We start from the raw sequence: 22,049 nt of genomic DNA on the forward strand, positions 1-22,049 counted from the left end.
TATTCTTTTTTATGCTAATTGTGACACGCGGCGTAGCTACTTTATATTATATTTGACTAGGAATAAACATAATTATATTTTGCCACAAAGATTCAACAACCTAATTTATATATCGGAAATGTTAAAGCCACGCAAAGCGATTTTGTTTTTCCCTTAGAGAAATTTCTAGATATTTGACATATTATTTATTCAGATAACTTTTTTTAATTTTAGAAAATCAAACAATTTGTCATTGACAAATATTTTTTTTAAATAACAGTTTTCACCAATCACTGCGACGAATATTTTTCTAATTAATAACGGTTAGAATATTGGTATAAGTGTTAATAAAAAAAGTAACACACAAAATGTTCGATTAATTAAAACAGAAAATAATAATAAAAAAATGAGTAAAATCAAATGCAAAATCACGACTCTGACTCCGACTTCACTGCCCTGAAAAAAGTAATAAATAGAAACACTACTAAATAATATAGTGGTATTAAAAAAGTACAATTTAAACAGGTCTAGTGTGTGATTTTTTTTCTTGTGTTTATCCTTTAAAAAATATGCTAACAGGAAATGAAATATAGATGAGAATCACTTTATAATATGATCTACCTTACAATTTGTGTTACATTATTGAGTAACTGCTTAAAGACAATATATAAAGACAATATATTTATGCTAAAATAAAAAAAATATTCCCACTATGTCTGACTATATATTTTTTAACTCATGCTGCATTTACATCAATGTAAATCAATTTAGTAATACTACAATATTTTCCAACACACAAACTTATTTCCGACTTGACACTAGTACTAAAATTAGTTTTAAAACTTTCATTAGGTAAGGTTTGGGATTGAAAAACAAATGAACGTTTCGCAACTATCATATTGAGTTTCATAGACATATAAGAGCAGTTAAATTATATTTTTGACTTCACTAGCAAAAATATAACTTCACTGAAAAATACACATTCACGGTATTTATACATCGCATGTAAATAAATAATAATAAGTATGTAAATGTATATACTACTACGTATGGTAAAGTTTTAATCATATAATTTTACTAGCACCTGTCAGATTAATATATTTTCATTGGTAAAAATATATATCTACCAGTGAAAATGTACTCTGATATGATTTCACTGAAATTACATATTTTAAAAAATATTTTCGGAATAAATTCGAGACTGTTTTTTTTTAATTTTCTTTGAAGGATAACACAAAAATTTTTGGTTTAGAATCAGGGACGTCATTTTAGTTTCTTCAAGGGAGAGTGAGGGGGCAAATATTTGACAGTCAGTGGTTATTTTTTTCGATTTTATCATGATTTTATTAAATGACATGCATTTTTCTGACCAAATTCAGGGAGGCAAATGCCTTCCTTACCCCCCCCCCCTCTAAATAACGTGCCTGCAAGTGGCTCTCACAACTATCAATTGACGACCACCACCATTTACGTTGCTTTTTACACGTTTCACGCCAAGCAAATAAGCAGCATAAATTTGCTTCTGTTAAATAAATTATATTTTTGCTAATATCAACGAGGCAACACCGACCGTCGTTCTTCCGTCGAAGCCCTCTAAAAGAATCTCCTGCCCTACGCCGCCGTTAAATCAGTGTTACAAGAGTGCCAAGTGGCAAGTTTTGGCCATAATAAAATCAATACATATATAAATAGACTCCTACATATCAACCGGTGCATTCAATATAAATTCACTAAAATGCTAGTCAAAATATAATTTCATTGGAAATACATATTCACTGTGACACATACTCTATTCAGAAATCTCAGTCAGTAGAGCATTATCGCTTTCATTAAGCGTTATCTTTTAAATAAGAAAAAATTTATATATACAATACAATCGATGAAAAAACACGTATATATAATACAATCGATGTAGTCCTCACAACATTTTTTGAACAATTTTATGTGTAATGCGAAATTCAGTTTAAGGATTCTGAGACTTAAATTGTATCATTTTCGCCTCATCATAGATTTTTCATTTATTCAATTTAAAGGTCAACATGTAATAAATATGATGGATGGTATATTTTTTACGTGTGACTTATTGTTGTTAACTGATGTTGGTGTTTATTGCACCTCGTTAGAATGATTATAATATCTATTAAAAAAGCGTTATCTAACTCGGAATTTACTATTGATTTTAGAAATTATAGCATTTCACTTTATAGAACAACGGAATGCTATGTAATTTAAAAAACGTTAGAAACAGTTTTATCACACGGCAATCGTTCCAAAGATTAAATTTGTCGAACTCGTCCTTCTCGGAAGTAGTTAGACCTGCGACCCACTGCTTAGAAATCAGAGTCACTCGTTTTAAGTACGCAGTTGTTATCAAAATTATTGAAGAGTCCTACGCCCTAAGGACGAACAATCGATCCACTCCAACGGTGCCATTATTATTCATTATAACAAGTGTTCGATCGGACAGAAATAAAATAAAAATCATATTATTACACTACGACCATGAATAAGAAAGTAGCTTAAGTATTTAATAATGATACAGAAAGAAAAAAATGCAAGTGGATAAAATAAAATACTATCTTTATTGGTTGTAAATTTCAGTGTTTAATTATTTTTTACGACTCGGAAGCGATGCGTTAGGTTTTTTTTATACATAATATAATATAATGAAAACACATAAATTTAACGGCGTTTATATTAATACGTACGTCTGCTTACAAATGTCGGCTCAACAACGTTAATGAATACCGTTAATTAAATGATCATTGTTCGATGGTTCAATGTGAAGTGGTGTACAGCAGACATATTCAATATTTCCATTAATTGATGCTTCAACAAACTCATTAAAAGTATTGTTTTTTGAAGAGACTACATACTATTTTATACACGATAATATAACCAAACTCGCACCAAAGTAAGCTACGCGGAATAGCAAGATCTAGGAAGGACATGTCTTCCATTTCACGCCAAGAACAACACGTATTAATTGCACGAATTGTAATTTAAATTATTTAAATCAGTATCTTTAGAATAAATTCACAATATAATTTGTAAATTTTAAAAGGAAGAAAATATTTGCGTTTTGAAATTACAGACACAAAAACGAAACAGGAACTTCACAAAAATTTGCGACGCACACCTGTTTTTGAGATAAGCGTTAAACAATAATAAAGGGTGAGCCTTCTTACAACATTTTGTTTTGTTCAGCGAACGATTCTGCGCATTTCATTCATAGTATATATTTTTAATTAACGGGTTAAAATGATTTTTATTACTTTCACGGTATTTACTTTTGCTAATCGGATGGTTACTTGTGACAATTAAACACGGATTGAAAACTGTTTGCTTAGATCGTCAAATTAAGCATAACTATGCCATCATATTAAGTCGCCAACGACTTTTTCAAAAAAAAAATTTTTTTGTGAGAAATGTGATTATAATAAGTATATTATTTTTGGCGTAGTATTTTAAGATATTTACATTTTTTAATGTGTTTTGATGCAAATCAAGCAATGTGAATATATTACTGCATTCATAAATATTTATCGGGAATAATAAACTTAAAATTTCTACTGTTTTTAGAAATTCAAACAATTTAAAACTGCCCCTTTATGTTTTAGCCACATTTAATTATAATGTATAATAAAAGAAAAATTATTGATAAATTCAAGTATGTTATTTACTTTAACTAAAATGCTACTTTTTATAGATTATTGTAATTAAATAATATATAATTATATATTTACTAATTCACTAATTTGTTTTAATCACTAACACATATTTTTTAAATTCTGTTTTTCATATACTATTTTTGAAAAAATAAAGCTAAATATAAATTAGTATGAATTTTCGACTTTTTTATCTTTTATCTCGAGTTCGGGTTGGGCAAAATACACAATATTTATTATTTTGTAAAATTTTCACTAACTTTTTTTGGAGGAGGGCTCTGCACCTGATTCTTGCCTCGGATCCCGCGTTTCTTAGCGCCAGCTCTGGTTATATTTCATTTCTTTTAAGCAGGCTGCTAAAACGCTGATTATTTGAAAATGAAAAAGATATCATTAGTTTGTGAAAACTAATTCAAACGCGACGATTATGATATCTATTATACATAGCTTTTGCAGTATTCTTTTTATTCTACAGATCTCAAGCAATAGAAATCAATTGAATAGGCTAGGGCTCGGCAACCTATGACCCGCGGGTCACCAAGTGACCCATTTGATGATTTGAAGTGACCCATTTCAGTTCTGCAAATATAAATTTTTTAACGTGTTACGATGTCACGACTAGACCACATATATGGTTGTTAAGACCAAAAATATTCACCGACCCGAATAGTCTTTTTAATAGTCATATTTTAATTATTTTGACCCGCAGTCAAAAAAGGTTACCGAGGCCTGGACTAGGCAATTGTATCGTATAATAATACCATTTCGTAGGTTTTCAAAATAGCTAGCTTATGTTTACTTACTGGTTTCAATTTTCTATAAAATATAAGTCATCTTTCGGTGTGCTTAGTATGACTAGAGTTCTCAATTATTTATAGATTTCAACTGTTCGAATATTGAATAACAAATGATGAAATATTCGAATATATTCGTAATTTTAAAAGATAGTTATTGCTCAATAATATTTTTTTTAATTAATCATCAATTACATTTATAATCGTTAAGCACAATGTTGTGCGAATTACGTCAAAAGGAAAATGCTTAAATTATTATTATTTACTTTTTGATCAGGGAAGTCATTTAAGCTTTTTTGTACCAGTTTTGCACAATTTTTTCAACCTCGTCTGTTCTGTATCATAATGATTTTTAATCGAATTTCTTTTGCCATCATGAACGATTGGTCAGAACGAAGTTCGTTCTTAACATTTTTACGATCTTCTTTGAATATTTTTTGCTATCTAAATAATTATAAGCTTTGATTTAATTTATAAATATCTAGGTGGTAGATTTCTTGAATTGCAATATTTTTCTCTATAGCAAAGGGAACCGTACACAAACAGAGATAGCGCAGCACTGACTCAACCGATGGCATTGAAAAAGTCTGGATATTCAACAACGCACTCTATCCATATTCTCTCTATTTTCCTGAAATAAACACTGTTGTCAGAATCTGATTATTTTTATTATTTTATTAAAATAATATAAACTTAAAATTAACCATCAAACTTTAAGCCTCTGATCCCAATTATAAAGCCCATCCATACGGTCCTATCCATTGTTTAGATGTTTAGAATGAACGTTGCGGTCGTTTAGATTGAACGTACCGCTTACACACGAGACCGCAGCTTTTCCAAAACGGTAGTTGTAGTACATAGTCACCCCTACTGCGACAGATCGAACCGATAACCGACTTCCCCTTCGCTCCCTTTGTGCGATTACGTCTGTCGCTCGCTCTAATTAAATCAATTAACCCTACAAAATAATAATTAACGTCGCTGAATATTAATCTGATGACGATTGTCGCTCGCAATTAACCGTACCAATGAAAACTGTGCAGAGATTCAAAGGAAAAAGATTTTATCTTGGGTAGGAATTATTTAGACAGATTTTTATAATGAACCTATATAGTGAATTTAAGCTGTGATAAGTAATACTTTAACTAGAGTTTAAATTAAGCCATGTAGTTCAATATGTCAGTAATGATATAGAATCAGCTCCTGGAAGACCACGACGAGCATAATAAATTGAATCGAATGAAGCAAATATAAAACAAATTTTCCCAATAGGAGAGCGCAAAAAATAATTATCAATTCTCAGAAGTCAAAAATCCACGTCAAAAGAAATAAAATCGTGTCGGCACTACCGCACTTCGACGGCGCCGACACGATTTTATTGCTTTTGACGTGAATTTTTTACTTCGGTTGTAAGTTGTAATATTGTTATAAAAGTTTTAATATGAAAGCTAAATAACAGCATTTCCACTGCGGCACGATTTTATTGCTTTTGACGTGGATTCTAAACAGAGTACTTTGGTAATGTATGTCATATAAAGAAATAATGTGAAGCTTAATGAAATGTAAATATCAAAAAAACGACCACTGCCTGGCCAACTTTTGCCTCCCCCCCCCCCCTCGGCGTGAAGCAATGAAATGTGAAATGTTCCTCACTAAGACTTTTGAACTGGTCAAGTACTGAAACTTACTAGTAATTGTGTAGTGTAGAACATAAACCTTTTGGACGCCAATGTATGAACATGGTACTTAAAACATAATTATTAAATATAGAGTAAAATTAACTATTGGTCATCAAATTCAGTTTTAATGTTTAAAAAAAGAAAGTAATGTATCTGAAATTGCTTTTCTGAACTAGTTTAGACTACCACTTAAATTACATGCATTTTTCTGGTAAAATTCAAGGGGGGCAAATTCTCCCTCCCCCCAATAACGTCTTTGTGTACCTTTAAATAAATTAAAGTGCTTCGAAAACTGGCACAAAAATACTGGCACAATAAGACAAAATACCTATCATACGAACGAAATAAATTCCATATAGATTAAATCCATAATTGAAGATAAAGCATATGCGTAATGAGCACGCATAATACAATATGTGACGATACTAACAGAACTTTTTTATTTATGAAAAACAATGTCTCTTGATAAAACAGGAACATATATAATATAATCATCAAAATATGTGTTGTGTCAATCAAAATTGCGTATTTATATAGAGTATGCATCCATACAGGAGCTGATGTGTATATATTATATAAATGAATTTATAAAAAATTTACTTACAATTTATCCAATTCGAACTACTGCTGTGTAGAATGTGTAACCTTCACCCATTGTACATTTTAAATTTAAGCATTGATGAAAACTCAACAAAATATTATTCTGTATAATATTAAAGAATATTTGTTGATGGTGTTTAATATTTGTAATAGAAAAAAATATCATGAATATTTTATTGCATAATCTTAGTATTATAAACAATAACATATATAAATTTACATAATTATTTCTCCTTCAATTTATTTTCAGGCAATTCGATTTGATAGGATATATAATATATGTATATATCAATTTCATGACTTCCAAAGAATGAAAATGAACGGATCTAAAGATATTAAAAGGTTTTGAAACACACCTTATAATACTTCATTGAGTACTCTTCCTGAAACTTTTTTGTCTTAATTTTTTGCTCCATCTGAAGTCTTTTTTTTTTATTAGACATCATATATTTTAATCGTTTTTTTAATACCTTTGCTATGAGAAGATAAACAAAAAATATGTATTATATAATAATATTCAGTAATGCGTAATACATTTTTAACTTATTTTTGGAATAAAAAAGTTATATTTTTGGTATGACAACAGTTACAAAAAATTATATTTTTAATTTAGAGCGCAAAATTAAATTTAAAAACATAAATTAAATAATTTGCCATAGCAAAAGTATGGAAAATTAACTTCAATAAATAAAATCTACTATATTTAAAATTAGCCAAGTTGCAAACAAAGATTTATATGTCAAGTTAAATTTATTTCATATATGTTACAGTGAATGCGTATTATCAATGAAGTTATATTTTCACTAGTATAAATATAATTTCACTAACTCAGCCAGTTAAAATGTATTAAACAATTGATTTACAATTTAGCTGCTCAGTACAGTCAGTTCTCGAGTTACGACGGGGTTCCGTTCCACCACCTTGGTCATAACTCGAAAAGGTCGTAAGTCGAAAATCATACAAAAAATAATTAAAAACAATGCATACATGCGAAATACAAAAACCACTTTTATTGCTGACTTCAAGTTGTTAACTAAATACTTTTTAGCAAATATCTACGTAAATAATTTATTTATAAGAATTGATCTAGAGAATTTTTATCATCTGTGCTACTGATATCCATTGTTAATTCTTGAGATTTTTCAGCAAGTGCAGTGACAGTGCTTGTTTTTCTTAAAAAAACGTCCATGTTTGTTTGTACGGTTTGTTGTTTCTTTTCTCTATAAATTTCATAATAACACGCAAGTGCTTGCTGAATAAGGCCGTGTACCCTCGAAGATCTATCGATGTCTTTGTCCATATTTTCAATTTTTTTAATAGCATCATTGATTTGGCTAAAAGCTGCAGCCATGTCTTTTAACACAAATTTTTTTGGTGGTTCTTCGAGTTCATCTAATTCTTTTAGCTCCATTACATTTTTTTCTGCAACTCGTTGTTCCTCAATCTCAATCAAATCTTGGTTTGTGAGTTCCTCAACATCATTTTCCAAAAGATGAATTACATCTTCATTATGAACTTCCAGATTAAGTTGCTGAGCACATTTTACAATAATATTTGCTATCTCATCTATTTCCCCTTCTTTATTAAAATACATATTGTCATTATATCTTTTTAAGAGTTTGTTACGTATGCCGTTCATACAATTCGTCGTTACTTTGGACCATCCTTTTGAGATATTGTTTATTGCATGAAAGATGTTGTAATTTTTCCAAAATTCTCTCAATGTCTGATGTTTGTCTGTTCCTGCAATTGCTTGAGCAAAAGTGATTCTTAAATAATGGGCTTTGAAGTTAGCAATACCCCCTTGATCCATCGGCTGTAGAATTCTGGTGGTGTTTGGAGGTAAATAAACCACTTTTATATTTGGATGTGATTCCCCTAAGTGTGGAGGATGGCCTGGAGCATTGTCAAGAATCAATAAAATTTTAAAGGCTATGTCGTTTTCATCACAGTTCTTCTTTACTTCTGGAATGAAACAGTTATCAAACCAGTCTTGAAATTATGTATGACATAAAAAAAAAAATTTTTTTACAACTTTTTTTTTCGTCGTAACTCCGAATGGTCGTAAGTCGAGGTGGTCGTAACTCGAGAACTGCCTGTATCAGTAAGCGTTCACAAACGGATGATCTGGACATTGTAAGAAAAAAAAAATACTACAATATTTTAAATAAATTAAACCAAACCATAAAGTTAGTTTTGAAACTTTCATTAGAGCAAATGGATTTGGTTAATTTATTTGGGCTAGGTTTTGGTTTAAACTGCAACCGTCAAATTGAGTTTCAGACATTTACGAGCAGCATATAATTCACCAACGCCTTTCATCAGTTAAATTATATTTTCGCTAGTAGAAATGTATTCAGATATGATTTCACTGAAATGCCAATGAAAATATAACTTCACTGGTAATACACGTTCACTGTAACATATATAATATCATTTCATTACATTGGGGATTAAAATTAAATAAAAATAAAATAACAATTCATTTACTATATTTTCTAAATAATATATCTGTACATAAAAAAATTGAGCAACCATAACATTCTATCTAAACTAATATACTATCACAACTCAACACGCAATGAGTAAAGGCAATGTCAACAGCCACATTATTTTTATAAAAATTGCGTCAAAATGCTTGAAAAACATCGGATTATAAATACTATTAAAGCAAATACCCACTAACAAAATAACCCTATCCTATTTTTAAAATAACATAATAATAATATTTATAATGAGTTATTTTAGGCTTAAAGATCACATATTTTCACTCAAATTGTAGCTAAAACTTTAAAACAATATAATTTTAGCAAAAAGCCGTATTATAAAGGCATGTTCTAATTTATAGGAACTTGTTATTTAATACAATTTTCCTCTCTTCATTACTGATGAGCATCTCGTTTGTCTTTCTTAGATGTGGCGGCTTAAATGAACGATGGTTATCAACAAATTCACTGTAATAAATTAATAATATATGTAAATAAAATATTAATTAATTTAATAATTACTATGTAAATACCTTATAAGTTCTGATATAATCTTCGCTCTACAAATGTATTTATGACCCAAGCCTTCCGAAGAATTGAACGAAATCATCTCAACTTTTCCATATCCGGTAGGACGGAATTCATTAGCTGTTTCATATAATTTGACGCCGAGTTCGTAAGGTACAATTATATCGTCTTTAGCGTGCAAAATGAGAACAGGAGAAGATATATGAGTTATGTATTCGTCGGATTTGAACAACAGATTGCTGTCTTCTACTGCTCGAATCACCATCCAATCGAACCATGGCAACCAGCTATAAAACTGAAAATTGAATATGATATAAGTTGTGTTATTATTTTGTATATATTATATTAAATTACCTTTCCAAGAATGTGTAAGCTTAGTTCATCAGACATGTTGTTGAACGGACTCTCGAGTACGATTCCATTGGGCTGTCTCAAGTGTGCGCCTTTTATACTGTCGTAAAACGGAGACGAGATTTCCGTACCTAAGATGGCAAAGGCATGCATCGATATCCCAGTACCTACATACAAAATTATATATATGAATACTGTAAATAAAATCATAAAATAAGAAGACTATTAAGTCAAGTTCATGGATTTCTATCAAAACTATATATTCTTTATTAGTGAGTGTTCCTTATGAGAATAAGAATTGAGTCTTTTTTATTGTTGATTGATTTCAATACTTAATATATCCCTCAAGGATTAGTCAGTATTTATTTAATTTATTCAGCTAATATAGCTAATTTTTTATACAAGAAACAAATATAATTAAAATATTATTCCATTAAGGAAACCCGCTACATTGTTATTTTTGTGGATTGTCCTAGGAATATTATTATACAAATTCACACATCCGTACAATATTCTCCTGGTGGTACTCGTTTTTTTATACTTAACAATCCTTAAATTATCTCTATTTCTAGAATTAAATCTGACAACATTTTTTTATTGAATACTAATTAAAATACTCTGGTAACATATTATTTTCTAACTTATATATAAATACAAAAACATTCATCTTCAATCATACTTCTACAAGTAGTAAATCTATTTTTATTTAAAACTACTCTCATTGCCCTATTTTGTAATTTTTGCAACATCGTCTTATCTAATTTATTAAGAATATATATTATTGTTGCACAATAATTGAAGTGGAGCAATATAATAGTATTGTAGATTGTTTTTTTGTATTTATACTTTAAATATTTCTCATCCTATATAATATAACTATTATAATTACAATATTTTTTTAAATTAATTTTGTATCTACAATTACTCCTAAATATTTTATATTATCAACTATTTCTATAATAGAGTTATCTATAATTATTTTTATATTATTATCTAACACATCTTACTAATCATACATTTAATGTTATTTTTCTATTATACGTAATTCATTATTTAAATTATCTACGACCTCTTTAACATTATCACCTATGCAATAAATTAAAGTGTCGTCCATATGAACAAGATATGTATCATCAATAAGTCAAGTTGGGTTTGATTAATTTGTGTACGTTAGGTTTGGGTTTGAACATCATATGGACCTTTCGCAACTGTCAAATTGAGTTTCATAAACATTTTCAAGTAGCATTTAATTTCACTATCAGTTAAATTATATTTTCGCTAGTAAAAATATATATCTACTAGTGAAAATGTATTCGGACTTTACTAGTGAAAATATAAATTTACCAAAAAATACACAATCCCTGTAACATTTATACGTCGCATGTAAATAAATAATGATAAGTAGTTAAAAACATATATATCTACCGTGTAAATGTATTCCAATATGATTTCACTGAAATGATACATTTAAAAAAATATTTTTGGGATAGATTCAAGACTATTTTTTTTAAGGATAGCCCCAAAATTTCAGGTTTAGAATCATATGAAGTTTTTCCAGAAGGGGGGGGGGGGGGCAAAAGTTGGCCATTCAGTGGTTGTTTATTTTAATATGAATCAGAAAATTTCGCAAGAAAATTATGTCTTTTTTTCTTTAAAAATAAATTTGTATATTTTAAAATGTTTTATAACGGCTGCATAGGAAAGAGTGGGTCAGTGCAAAATGTTTTTGGGTAATTAAATAAAATACTGTGACCGGGAAGTAGTTAAATGACATGCATTTTTCTAGCCAAATTCAAGGAGGTAATATCCTTTAACTGGCGATAAATTCAGCACAACCACTAATACCCTACAGGAAAGAACGACAGAATTTTATTTTTACCAACAAAAAAAAAACTGGAGAGAAACTATGGAGTAGTATTAAAAATCTACATTCATTGTCCGACAAGGAATCCTTAAAGGAAGAACTAAAAGATAAAAGACATATTGTAAAAAAATATCTCCCAACCAAATAATAAAGATATATAAAAATAAAATTATTAATGAATACGGTTGTAAAAATTAAAGCTCCACACGTTAAAAAATAAATATCGCAATGTATGAAATGCCAAACATACAGTCGCACCAAATATTGTTGTAATCAATCACCAAGGTATGTCAAATGTGCAGAGATGCATTTAACTAGCAAATGTCAAAGGAAAGACAAAACTAACGAAACGAAACCACCCAGCAAATTATTGAGGTTGTCTTGTATATAAGCAACTCCAACAAAAATAGCATCCAAAACTTCGAACAAAACAAATACAATTAGAATCACTGACGCAAATACAACAGAGTCAACCGAGAATAAACCAATGTATGCACCGAATAACACAAGCGATCGAAATTTTAGAAAATAAAACAATGACTTATCCTAAGTAAAAAAAATTATGAAAGAGCTAATGCAACAACTGAGTAGTATGAGTAATGTTTTTAAAATTGAAAAATGGCCATCTTACTACATATTGCCATATGGAATGCCAACGGTTTATCGCAACACACACAAGAAATAATTATTTTTCTCGGACAACACAATATATACGTCTTTGTTACAGAAAAAACTTACGTCGAAATACCGGTATAATGCGTTTATTCCACGATACACTCAGACAGAACTGCACACGAAGGCACAGCAGTAATATTTAAAAAAATATTCAACATTACGAACATGAAATATTTCAAGAAGAATACCTTCAAGCGACTAACGTTAAAATTCAAGATCGTTACTCAGCATTAACGCTTTCCGCCGTGTATTGTCCCCCAAAATACAATATTAAAAAAGAAAACTATAAACCCTTTTTCAGCAAACTGGGAAATAAATTTATTGCTATAAGGGATTATAATGCCAAAAATTCTCTATGGAGAAATTAAGACTAATAAACAATAAAAGAATTGTACAAAGCAGCGGTGGAAAATAACTTGAGATGGATCTACACAGGACAACCAACATACTGGCCAACTCATCAGAAAAACTACCTGACTTAATTGACTTTTGCATTGTCAAAAGAATAGATTCAAAACGAATTCTATTTAAATTATGATTCGAGCTGTCATCAGATCCGATATTTGTAAAATTACAAACGAGTTTAATCCACAAACAACAAACTAAGACCTTACATAATCATAAAACTGATTGAGATTAGTTCAGAGAAAACTTTAACCAAATTATCGAATAGAATATTTCTTTGAAAAGCAATGATGAAGTAGAATAAGCAGTCAAACACTTAACAAAGACATTCCAAAGGCGTTGTCTTCCGACAAAACAATTGCAGTGCATGTAATATAATTAAAAAGAAGCTTCTGAGAATTTATGTTTAATTTTTTGTTTATATCACCTATATTATACACAATTATTATTATTTTATTTAAATACAATAAACAAAATACTTTTAGCGAAGTGTACCAAATATCCATTCTGAGAGTACGGTCATGCAAATGGCAAAGAAACATCTAACTAAAATTTTTATTTTTAAATTTAAAAAATATTATCAGGTACTTCATACAAATCTATTGATGATTCTCGCTTACTTTATCAATATATATTTTTTTTATATTATTATTTTATCACAAATTTTAATCATAGTAGCTGATTGGTTTTGAAAAAAAAAGTCAGAGGGCTAAAGGTTAATATGTTACTTTTTACTACCTAAAGAATGTCCCCATATGTAGATAGGAGTTGGCTCTTTAGCCAAAAAGTTGGGACCTTGAAATTTATCCAAGATCCACCGATAAACCATAAGTGTATCTTCGACAACGCCCAATTCAGTGATCTCACATTTTGATGAATCGCCATAACCTATAATGATAAAATTTATAAATAATTAAAATATATAATACACATAAAAACAATTGTATATAATTACTTCTATAGTCAAATGCAATGACGTGATAATCTAATTTTTGCAGTACTTCATACAATTCCCTTCTATGACTGATAGATCGGCTATTACTATTTCCTAAAATAAATATTAATAAATCATAACTATGATCGTATTCGAGTAATGAATGTATACGAAGAAAATCAAACCGTGGGCATAAAGTATCACCGGTCGATCGCCTTTCGACAGTATCGCATCGAAAATATCATCTTTGGACAGTTCTTTATTTTCATCGTCATACTTTTCGGAAAATGTGGTCCAATTCTGATATTTTTCGGGCAATATATGCCAAACTCCTAGAACGTAAGTTAAATTAATTAATTTATAAAGCATATAAATAAGTAACGTATCAATATAATAAACTTACCTAATTTTATGTCACGATTTGTTATATTTGATTTATAGTTGATGTATAAATTTCTAGCACCTTTCAATCCAAAATATTCCGGTTGACTCAAATATAAGATGTTAGTCGGAGTTTGAACTATAAATAGATAAATTTTACATATTATGATTATTTATTTACAACAAAGCTTCAATTATTGAAAAATAAATTCTTACCATAGTTCAAAAATATTATATTTTTTTGTATAAATGTAGAGTATTTGAAAAAAAGTGGAGAAATCACAAATATTATAAAGAAGATGATGAGTAGTATTAACGTGTTTAATAATATTCTGAAAAATTAATCATAACATTACAAAAACAAATACTTAAATTAAATATAAAAAAATAATCATAAAAAAGTGCAAATTAAAATCAAGCACAAATCAAAATTTAAAACAGTCAATCACGATTGAGGCGAGCCATATCAAATTTCGCATTATCCACTCATAGGAGAACATTAGTTTTGATCATCATATCGCATTCTATTAAACTAGCTTTGTTTTTTTTTTTTTTTAAATATAATTATTATTAACTATAAGTTATTAGGTATATCAGAGAGGAGATATTATCTTTTTAAAAATCATTTAAAATTTGTAAGACAATCGAACAATCAATCAAAGGCCTATGTAAAACAAGAAAAGTTAGTTTTATTCATATGCTAACTTAGGTTAACATCAAATTAGGTTATCAAAAATATGTTTAGAGTACTAAAGTTCTAAGTTCATACCATTAATGTACATTTTTATGGTAAATGTGATAAAATTATACTGATTTTTAAAATCAAATTTGCAGTAAGCTTTAAGTTTTAAGCTTTTACTTGCCAAGCCTTTTGAGATCACCATCTAAATATCGACGTATTACATAATAATAAAAATATATGATGGAAAAAATATAATTATCACCAAAAGCAATTACCCTATAGCCATTAAAAATAAATATGATTATTTATTCAATGATTGCGTCAGATCCGGCAATTCTCGCCAAAGTATCTAAAGCCGATGTATCGAATTTCGGTAATGTAAAGTGTTTAATACCTAATACATGCAGTTTTTTAGATTATTATAGGTACGGTCTTTATTAGGAGCGTACCGTGAGATACTTTCCCTTTCACTCACTCGCGTGTTACGTGACGAGAGTGAGAGATAATGGCGTGCGGAACGCATGTGACGCACATCCTTATCTCTCACTCACTCTCGCCACTTAACACACGAGCGAGCGAAAAGTACGCACCTGGTTTTTATATGAATATGGCAAGTTTTAATATGATTCACCTTAATCACTTAAGTAAGTACAATCGGGACTACTTTTAAATACACAATTGTGTACATTCTATTAAAATGAAGTGTTGTAATCATAAATAAAAATATAAATACTGATTTTTAATAAGCATTTAGTCCAATTTTACTTGATATATTTACTTGAAAGTCTTTTTTATAAAAAAAATCAGTATTTAAAACTAATATTAATACAATTGTGTTAGTGAATGTTGGATACTCACACATCAAACATCCATAACAAGATAAAAATGCTCGGCAAAAATGACAATTTCAGGATGAAATCAAAGCTCAACCAATTGGGCATCTTAATATATATGTTTTATATATATGCAAGCGTTAATTTTGATCGAAATCACACCACACAAGTCTCGAAACGCACTAAAGCTGACAACTCATTGCCAACGGAACAAAGCTGCTATATGAACAGAAAAATAAAACCCAAATTACAAAACAAAACTGGTTTTAGGTCAAATATTTACACAAACAAAACTCTAAGTGAAACTAGCTATTAGGCAACTATGAATGTGTTAGTCAATATTTAATTTATTAAAAAACAAACTGTTTAGTATTGTTAAAAAATACGTACTAAAACTAAATCTCAATGTATCTCATTGACGATATCTTATCATAAAAAAATAAAAAATATCTCAACAATGGGATACATATGAACTGATAATGGTTAGTATTATTTTTGTTACTACAGTGCGGCTTAAAAATATCAGATTAAAAAAAATACTATTGGATCGCAAAATATGAATTATCATTCTCTTCTAAAACAGCAATCAAAGCAAAAATTATTAGTTGCAATGCGACTGTCACCTTTTAATAATTCTTTTCTTAGAAAAGCGATTCATTGTTGGGTTAAAATAGTTGCTGAAACTAGAATTAATCCATAATTTAATATAAATACATATTCTGGTAAAAAAAAAATAGAATCAAGAAGTGTCTTAAAATAAAACATCAATTAAAGCAAGGTTAAGTATGAGTTTTTTTAGGTCAGCGAGTTATGAAACGTGCATACATATTTATAGAAGTATTTTTGAAATTTTTACACATTATACGTCCAACAATACCATACAAAAAATGTAATTTAATAATATTAATGCATAAAAAGAATTCAATCTATAAAAAATAAAATAATTTGTAATTAAATTACAGCTATTTAAATAATATGAAAAAATGTCTTTTTAATGTAAAATTTGTATAGAAATATTTTTTTTAATAGCACCAAAATGTACCACGTGTTCATCAAAGTAAAAATTATGATGTCAGGGTTTATTTAAAATGAGTAAAGTTTTATTATGCGTAAAATTAAGTACTTTAAGCAATGTAATGATAAAAAAAATCGACATTGACACTCACCAGCCAAAGGGCTAAACGTCACACAAGAACGAACATTTTTTATTTGGCCATAACGATTTATTTCTTGTTCATTTAAAAAAAATATTACATAATTTTAAAAGCTTTATAATGTGGTAAAACATTGATAAATAAATTACATATTGCTACTAAAATAGCACAATCTATTTTATGATATTTTTTTTGGTAAAATTACTTAAGAAAATATAATAATGAAATTTCCCCCTTAATAATATAGTCATTAACGCTTTCACCGTGGCTTATAGTTTTGCACGCCATTACATAATTTGTTAACATGTGGGGGGCAACTATTCATACTGTATATTTTTAAATATTATGGTTCAATAAATTCAAGTAATTTACAGCCTTAAATTATACTTAATAACCATATTATTAGGGTCAAAGGCTTATAAGCCTTTAGATGCCCAATGAGTACTGGCGATTTTATCGATGACTTTGATTATGAAAAAAATAAAAATTCGAACATTTCAATAATAACGTTTTGAAAAAAAAATATTTATATATGTAATATAAAGCTGCAAGTGACAAAGAGTGAATGCGAATGACCAATAGCTTAAAAAATATAATCTATTCGTAAATTGCGTCATTGGCACAGACAAAAATTTTATAAATGTTAGAAATGATAATAATAACAATAAAAAAGTTCTCAATAACATCTCGTAAGGCAAAGACGTGTCATACATTTCTAATGATGAAAGTCATATTTTTCCTGTCCGTCATAAACGTGCATGTATATTACCAAGTATCGATAAATATTATGTAATATTTTTTTCAAATTAAAATACATATCTATGAATAATATTTTGTAAAATTAATATACATTCATTTATGCTTAATATAATCAAGCAAAACGTCTTTTTTCCTATTATCTTATTTTTTTCATATATAATTATCAGACTTCTCCAATATAATAATTACATTATTAATGCGATAGCAAAATTTACTTTTCTCACCATTTGGTTGGAAGGGGAGGTGGGCGTATGCGAAATTATAATTTTGCAAATTATTTATATTATTTATATTTATCATAATCTACGTAATATCTTGTAAATGTTGAGAAACAACCATTTAGTTTACTAAAAATATTTAGACTTTTTCCTATCATCTTTAAAAAAATTAAAGAGTAAATTTAAATTTGAGTAGCGAGAAAAAAAATTATCTGCGTAAATAGAAAAAGTTATTTACGCAGATAATGTTATCAAAGTGCAATAATTTTGTAGGCAATTGTGAACTATAGCGAAAGATATTTACCTGGTCCGGTTTTATTTAAATTATTTATCACTATATTCATCCATGAGATTTAGAAAATAAAATCTGAGATGATGGATTGAAACTATAATTATATATTTGACAGAAATTAAAAAAACACTAGGGTCCATATGGAATTTGAACCCAGGTATTAGTCACCGAGTATATTGAAAGTAAACACAAGATTACGAGCGACAAGTGCAATGTTACTAATACGAGAATATAAGTAGGAAGCGCAAATTAGCCGTAAATTTAGTACAATATAAGCGCTACCTAGTTATAAATATTTCTAAAGAAAAAAATCTTCATATGGGTATTTTTCTCAACCCCTTCTTTCACTAAAACAGATATATTAATGTCTGTTTTTATTATGTATTTAGTATTTTATAGTAACCAGAGAATCTACTTTAATGTCTTCAAATTTAGACTATTCTAATAATATTGTAATTTTTAGACAGTATCCCCGAAGACAAAATAACTTGCTTCTTAAATAAATTTAACAATCTAAAAATCTATTTGTATCATATTGTATTATAACCAACAATACAAACGTTTTATTACTAATTCTTATGAAACAAAGAAAAAACATTGACTATATCTAAAACGAGATCCAAGATCTAAGAATAAAAATAAAATTATAAAAATTACTCAAAATCTTTAAAAATGTAATAAAAAAAATTTAGATTTTGTCAAATGCTTCTTAAGTAATACATTGCATAAATTTTACTGACTGCTATAACATGACCTCGTTGAAAGAGATTATACGGAATGTGATTATGTAGTCATAAGAATTAAATGCGTATTATCATACTTACATGTTTTTCCGCTTCATTCTAATTTTGCTCACAGCAGATCGTGCTACAACATCGTTGACAGAATAACTACGACTGCAAGAGGATACTCGTGCAATTAATCAAATTGTTATTTTACATGAAGATAACCTTTGAACGCGTTTTTTGCACGTACAAATACAACACAACAGATCTTACTATAATAGCACAATGACATAGCGAAATGAAACTAAAGTTTTCGAAAATTGTAACTGTATTAAATTCAGATAATAAATGTTAACACGTTAGACAAACATTGTATGTATACTATTATTATTCATATATATATTTATAATATTTTATCAATTATTGTTTCTATGAGAGTTACTATAAAAAACATGGGAAGAATAATTTGTACAAAAAACAATTTTTGTTTTCGTTATTTGGCTATATCCTTCGTTTTTAAATATATAAAAAATCTTACAGTAATACAAACTAAAAGTGATGCGCGATTAAAAAATAACTAAAATTAAAACAAAATTAAAATCAGTCGTAAAATTCAGTTTTGTGAACCTTTTCATTTTAAAATAAATCAAAACGCATCTCAATTGCGATTGTAACCGTATCGCTGCAAAATTACAACTAAAACGCACTTTAGCTGCCGAAGAAATAAACGTCACAAATGTTACAAGCACAATTTTAATTATAAAATAAGTTTACCCTTTTATAATAACAATAAAAATACGTTGACAATAACATTCAATAGTGTAACAATAAAACTTTTTTTCATGAAACAACTGACGAAATTGTAATTAATTTAATATCACCCTTCTTCCTCTAGCTTATAAATGATTTCGTTTTTAAATTACAATATATTAATAATTTACAATGATTTTTTTGGTGATGGTATATGGATGTCGCCTTAGTCGCTATCAACATTTTAAAATTACGTTATAAGTAAATATTTATTAAGACACGTTGAATTTTAGTTACAAAATACATGTATAAATATAAAACAATTTTTATTTATTTCACTTTTTTTATCATCGTAATTATAACGTTTAAACGAGTGCCAATCTTTACGTTACATATTTTACACAAGGAATATACAATATATTACAGGATTTATCGAGTCACGTAAAAACACAAAACACAAAAAATAATGGCACTCCGTAAATTTCAAAATCGATGAGCGTCTTTTACTTTATGAACAATGACTAGTTAACAATGCGGCAGGATACCATTTATTAATTTTCTTCCTTTTTTAAAACGTACGGTGACACACTTTGGAGTACAACTTACAAAAAAAAAGTATCGTACCAATTTTTTTACAACCTGCGTATCTTATAAATCGTTCCAAGTGAAACTATTTACAAAAAAATGATTTAAACTACTCGTATGGAAGTACTGGACGGTCAAGTTAAAGAAATCCTTATTTACAGTAATAGTATTACATATAAAATATATAAAAGGTTCACAAAAAATACTATAAGGCAACACATAACTTATTGAATTACTAGCGAATCATATTTATAAAAAAAAGTGATTATATAAATTGGCCTTATGTGCTTCGAAATAATCAATATTAAGACTATTAAGAAACTGATATCTTTCCAATGTCGTCATTATATTTACTAAGATAGCAATAGTTATTGATAATTTAGTTATACGTCCAAAAGTGCCATCTCATACATATTGCACTTCCTCTTCAAAAGTGACACAACTCATTTTTTAAATACAAAAAACAAAAAGTTGAGAAATATTTTAAAAACTATTAAAACGACATCTTAGAATGATATAATACGTCTTATTGAGATCTATGTGTTAAATTAACAAGCATATTTTGCCTTAGCGCGTTAATGGCAAAGTTAAATATTTTGGTCTTTTTAATTTAAAATTATAACATATTAAAAATGGTAACTTAAATTGATCTTTTTATACCTGAAAATAAATTAAAAAAGGGTAAACTCCAATGTCGGCTCTCAAAGTTGAACTGCAAGTTAAATTCTTTAAAATGTTTCATATTACATATACCATCTATAACTGTGTAACTTAAAAACTTTTTCTACAAATAGTTTTGATCACTCAATGAGAATGACCGATGACCGTGCAGCGAGAAATTTAGATTATTCCTTAAAAACTGACATTTCTCCTGAAGAAAATGACACAATTAATTTGGCCTCAAGTTTAGTATTAGTGTATATAATGTATACAAGAGCATAAATCTATAAGTCAAGACTTTTTTATAAATAAAATAAGTGATCATATTCACATTTTAGTTAAACTCGGCAGCTATTTTTGACTCGCAGCCAGAAATTTGAATATATTTTTGTAAGAAAAATAGATTTTTTACTTGAATCTAATTGGCCATGCAGTGAGAAATTTTACATTATTTTTAATTGTCTGTATTTGGAAGAATATATTTCTCACAAAAATCACCACAGTTTATTTGGTCGCACAGCGAATTTTTCCTCAAAAAAACTGTGATATCAGGAAGTTTATTTGGCTGAATATCAATTTATACAACTTTTTCTTTCCATTAAAACAAAATGATTTATTTGGCCGCACAGCGGGCAAAATACAACTTAACTTGAAAAAAATAATAAATATTTGGCCACGCAAGCAAAAAAAGTACGTATCTCTACAATGAAACGAGGTTTTAATGTAAAAAGTTGTGTCATTTTTGAAGAGAGATAGTGCAATACTATAATCACATTAATAAATATTAATAAAGCCCTTAAATTGCTATAAACCCTGGACATAAACGACTGCGAAAAATCCAGATAATAGTTACAAATCCATAGGATGTACGACACGGGTAGTGGCCGTTTTGTGTGTGTGAAATGAGAATGTTAAGTAACAAATAAATAATTGCATTCGAGACAATTCTGCACTACCCGCACAGTGCTTATTTGTTATGTGCGCTTATGACACCCACATAACAACAACAGTGTTTGTACAATTTATACATTTTACAATAGGGGATTC

The 22,049-nt window shown here is 28.4% G+C and overlaps 1 protein-coding gene and 1 long non-coding RNA gene across 8 annotated transcripts; one reads left to right on the forward strand and one right to left on the reverse strand.

The window, feature by feature from the left end:
- Window positions 1–9,195: 9,195 nt before the first annotated feature.
- Window positions 9,196–19,270, reverse strand: LOC148235434 (lysophosphatidylserine lipase ABHD12). 6 transcript variants are annotated; one of them, XM_088186985.1, is made up of 10 exons: window positions 19,107–19,230; window positions 15,885–16,078; window positions 14,561–14,676; window positions 14,367–14,483; window positions 14,149–14,295; window positions 13,985–14,077; window positions 13,768–13,917; window positions 10,089–10,252; window positions 9,740–10,029; window positions 9,196–9,674 (listed from the first exon to the last, which is right to left on the reverse strand). In XM_088186985.1, exons 2-10 carry the CDS (start codon window positions 15,965–15,967, stop codon window positions 9,563–9,565), a joined length of 1,272 nt encoding a protein of 423 aa, XP_088043111.1. In that variant the 5' UTR covers window positions 15,968–16,078; window positions 19,107–19,230; the 3' UTR covers window positions 9,196–9,562. The 6 variants fall into 6 exon arrangements, with proteins under 6 accessions (XP_088043111.1, XP_088043110.1, XP_088043112.1 ...); XM_088186984.1 differs by lacking the exon at window positions 19,107–19,230 and adding an exon at window positions 17,026–17,097; XM_088186986.1 differs by lacking the exons at window positions 15,885–16,078; window positions 19,107–19,230 and adding exons at window positions 16,483–16,542; window positions 17,026–17,073.
- LOC148235435 (uncharacterized) lies at window positions 18,170–21,482 on the forward strand. 2 transcript variants are annotated; one of them, XR_015809740.1, is made up of 2 exons: window positions 18,170–18,604; window positions 19,141–21,482. It is a non-coding gene; the product is annotated as an uncharacterized LOC148235435 (long non-coding RNA). The 2 variants fall into 2 exon arrangements; XR_015809739.1 differs by lacking the exon at window positions 18,170–18,604 and adding an exon at window positions 18,612–19,069.
- Window positions 21,483–22,049: the final 567 nt, after the last annotated feature.

The sequence above is a fragment of the Plectrocnemia conspersa genome, unplaced genomic scaffold, assembly GCF_051122295.1.
Source record: "Plectrocnemia conspersa isolate PC_06_02 unplaced genomic scaffold, ASM5112229v1 ptg000005l, whole genome shotgun sequence".
NCBI classification, from domain to species: Eukaryota; Metazoa; Arthropoda; class Insecta; order Trichoptera; family Polycentropodidae; genus Plectrocnemia; species Plectrocnemia conspersa.

Bases quoted from the DNA above. Each gene is read 5' to 3' on its own strand.
- LOC148235434 (XM_088186985.1), bottom strand. From the start codon at position 15,967: ATGCCCAATTGGTTGAGCTTTGATTTCATCCTGAAATTGTCATTTTTG. The intron at 14,677-15,884 runs GTGAGTATCCAA...TTAATTTTTCAG, and splicing joins TTGTTATGGATGTTTGATGT to AATATTATTAAACACGTTAA. The intron at 14,078-14,148 runs GTTTGATTTTCT...TATTTATTTTAG, and splicing joins GGTGATACTTTATGCCCACG to GAAATAGTAATAGCCGATCT.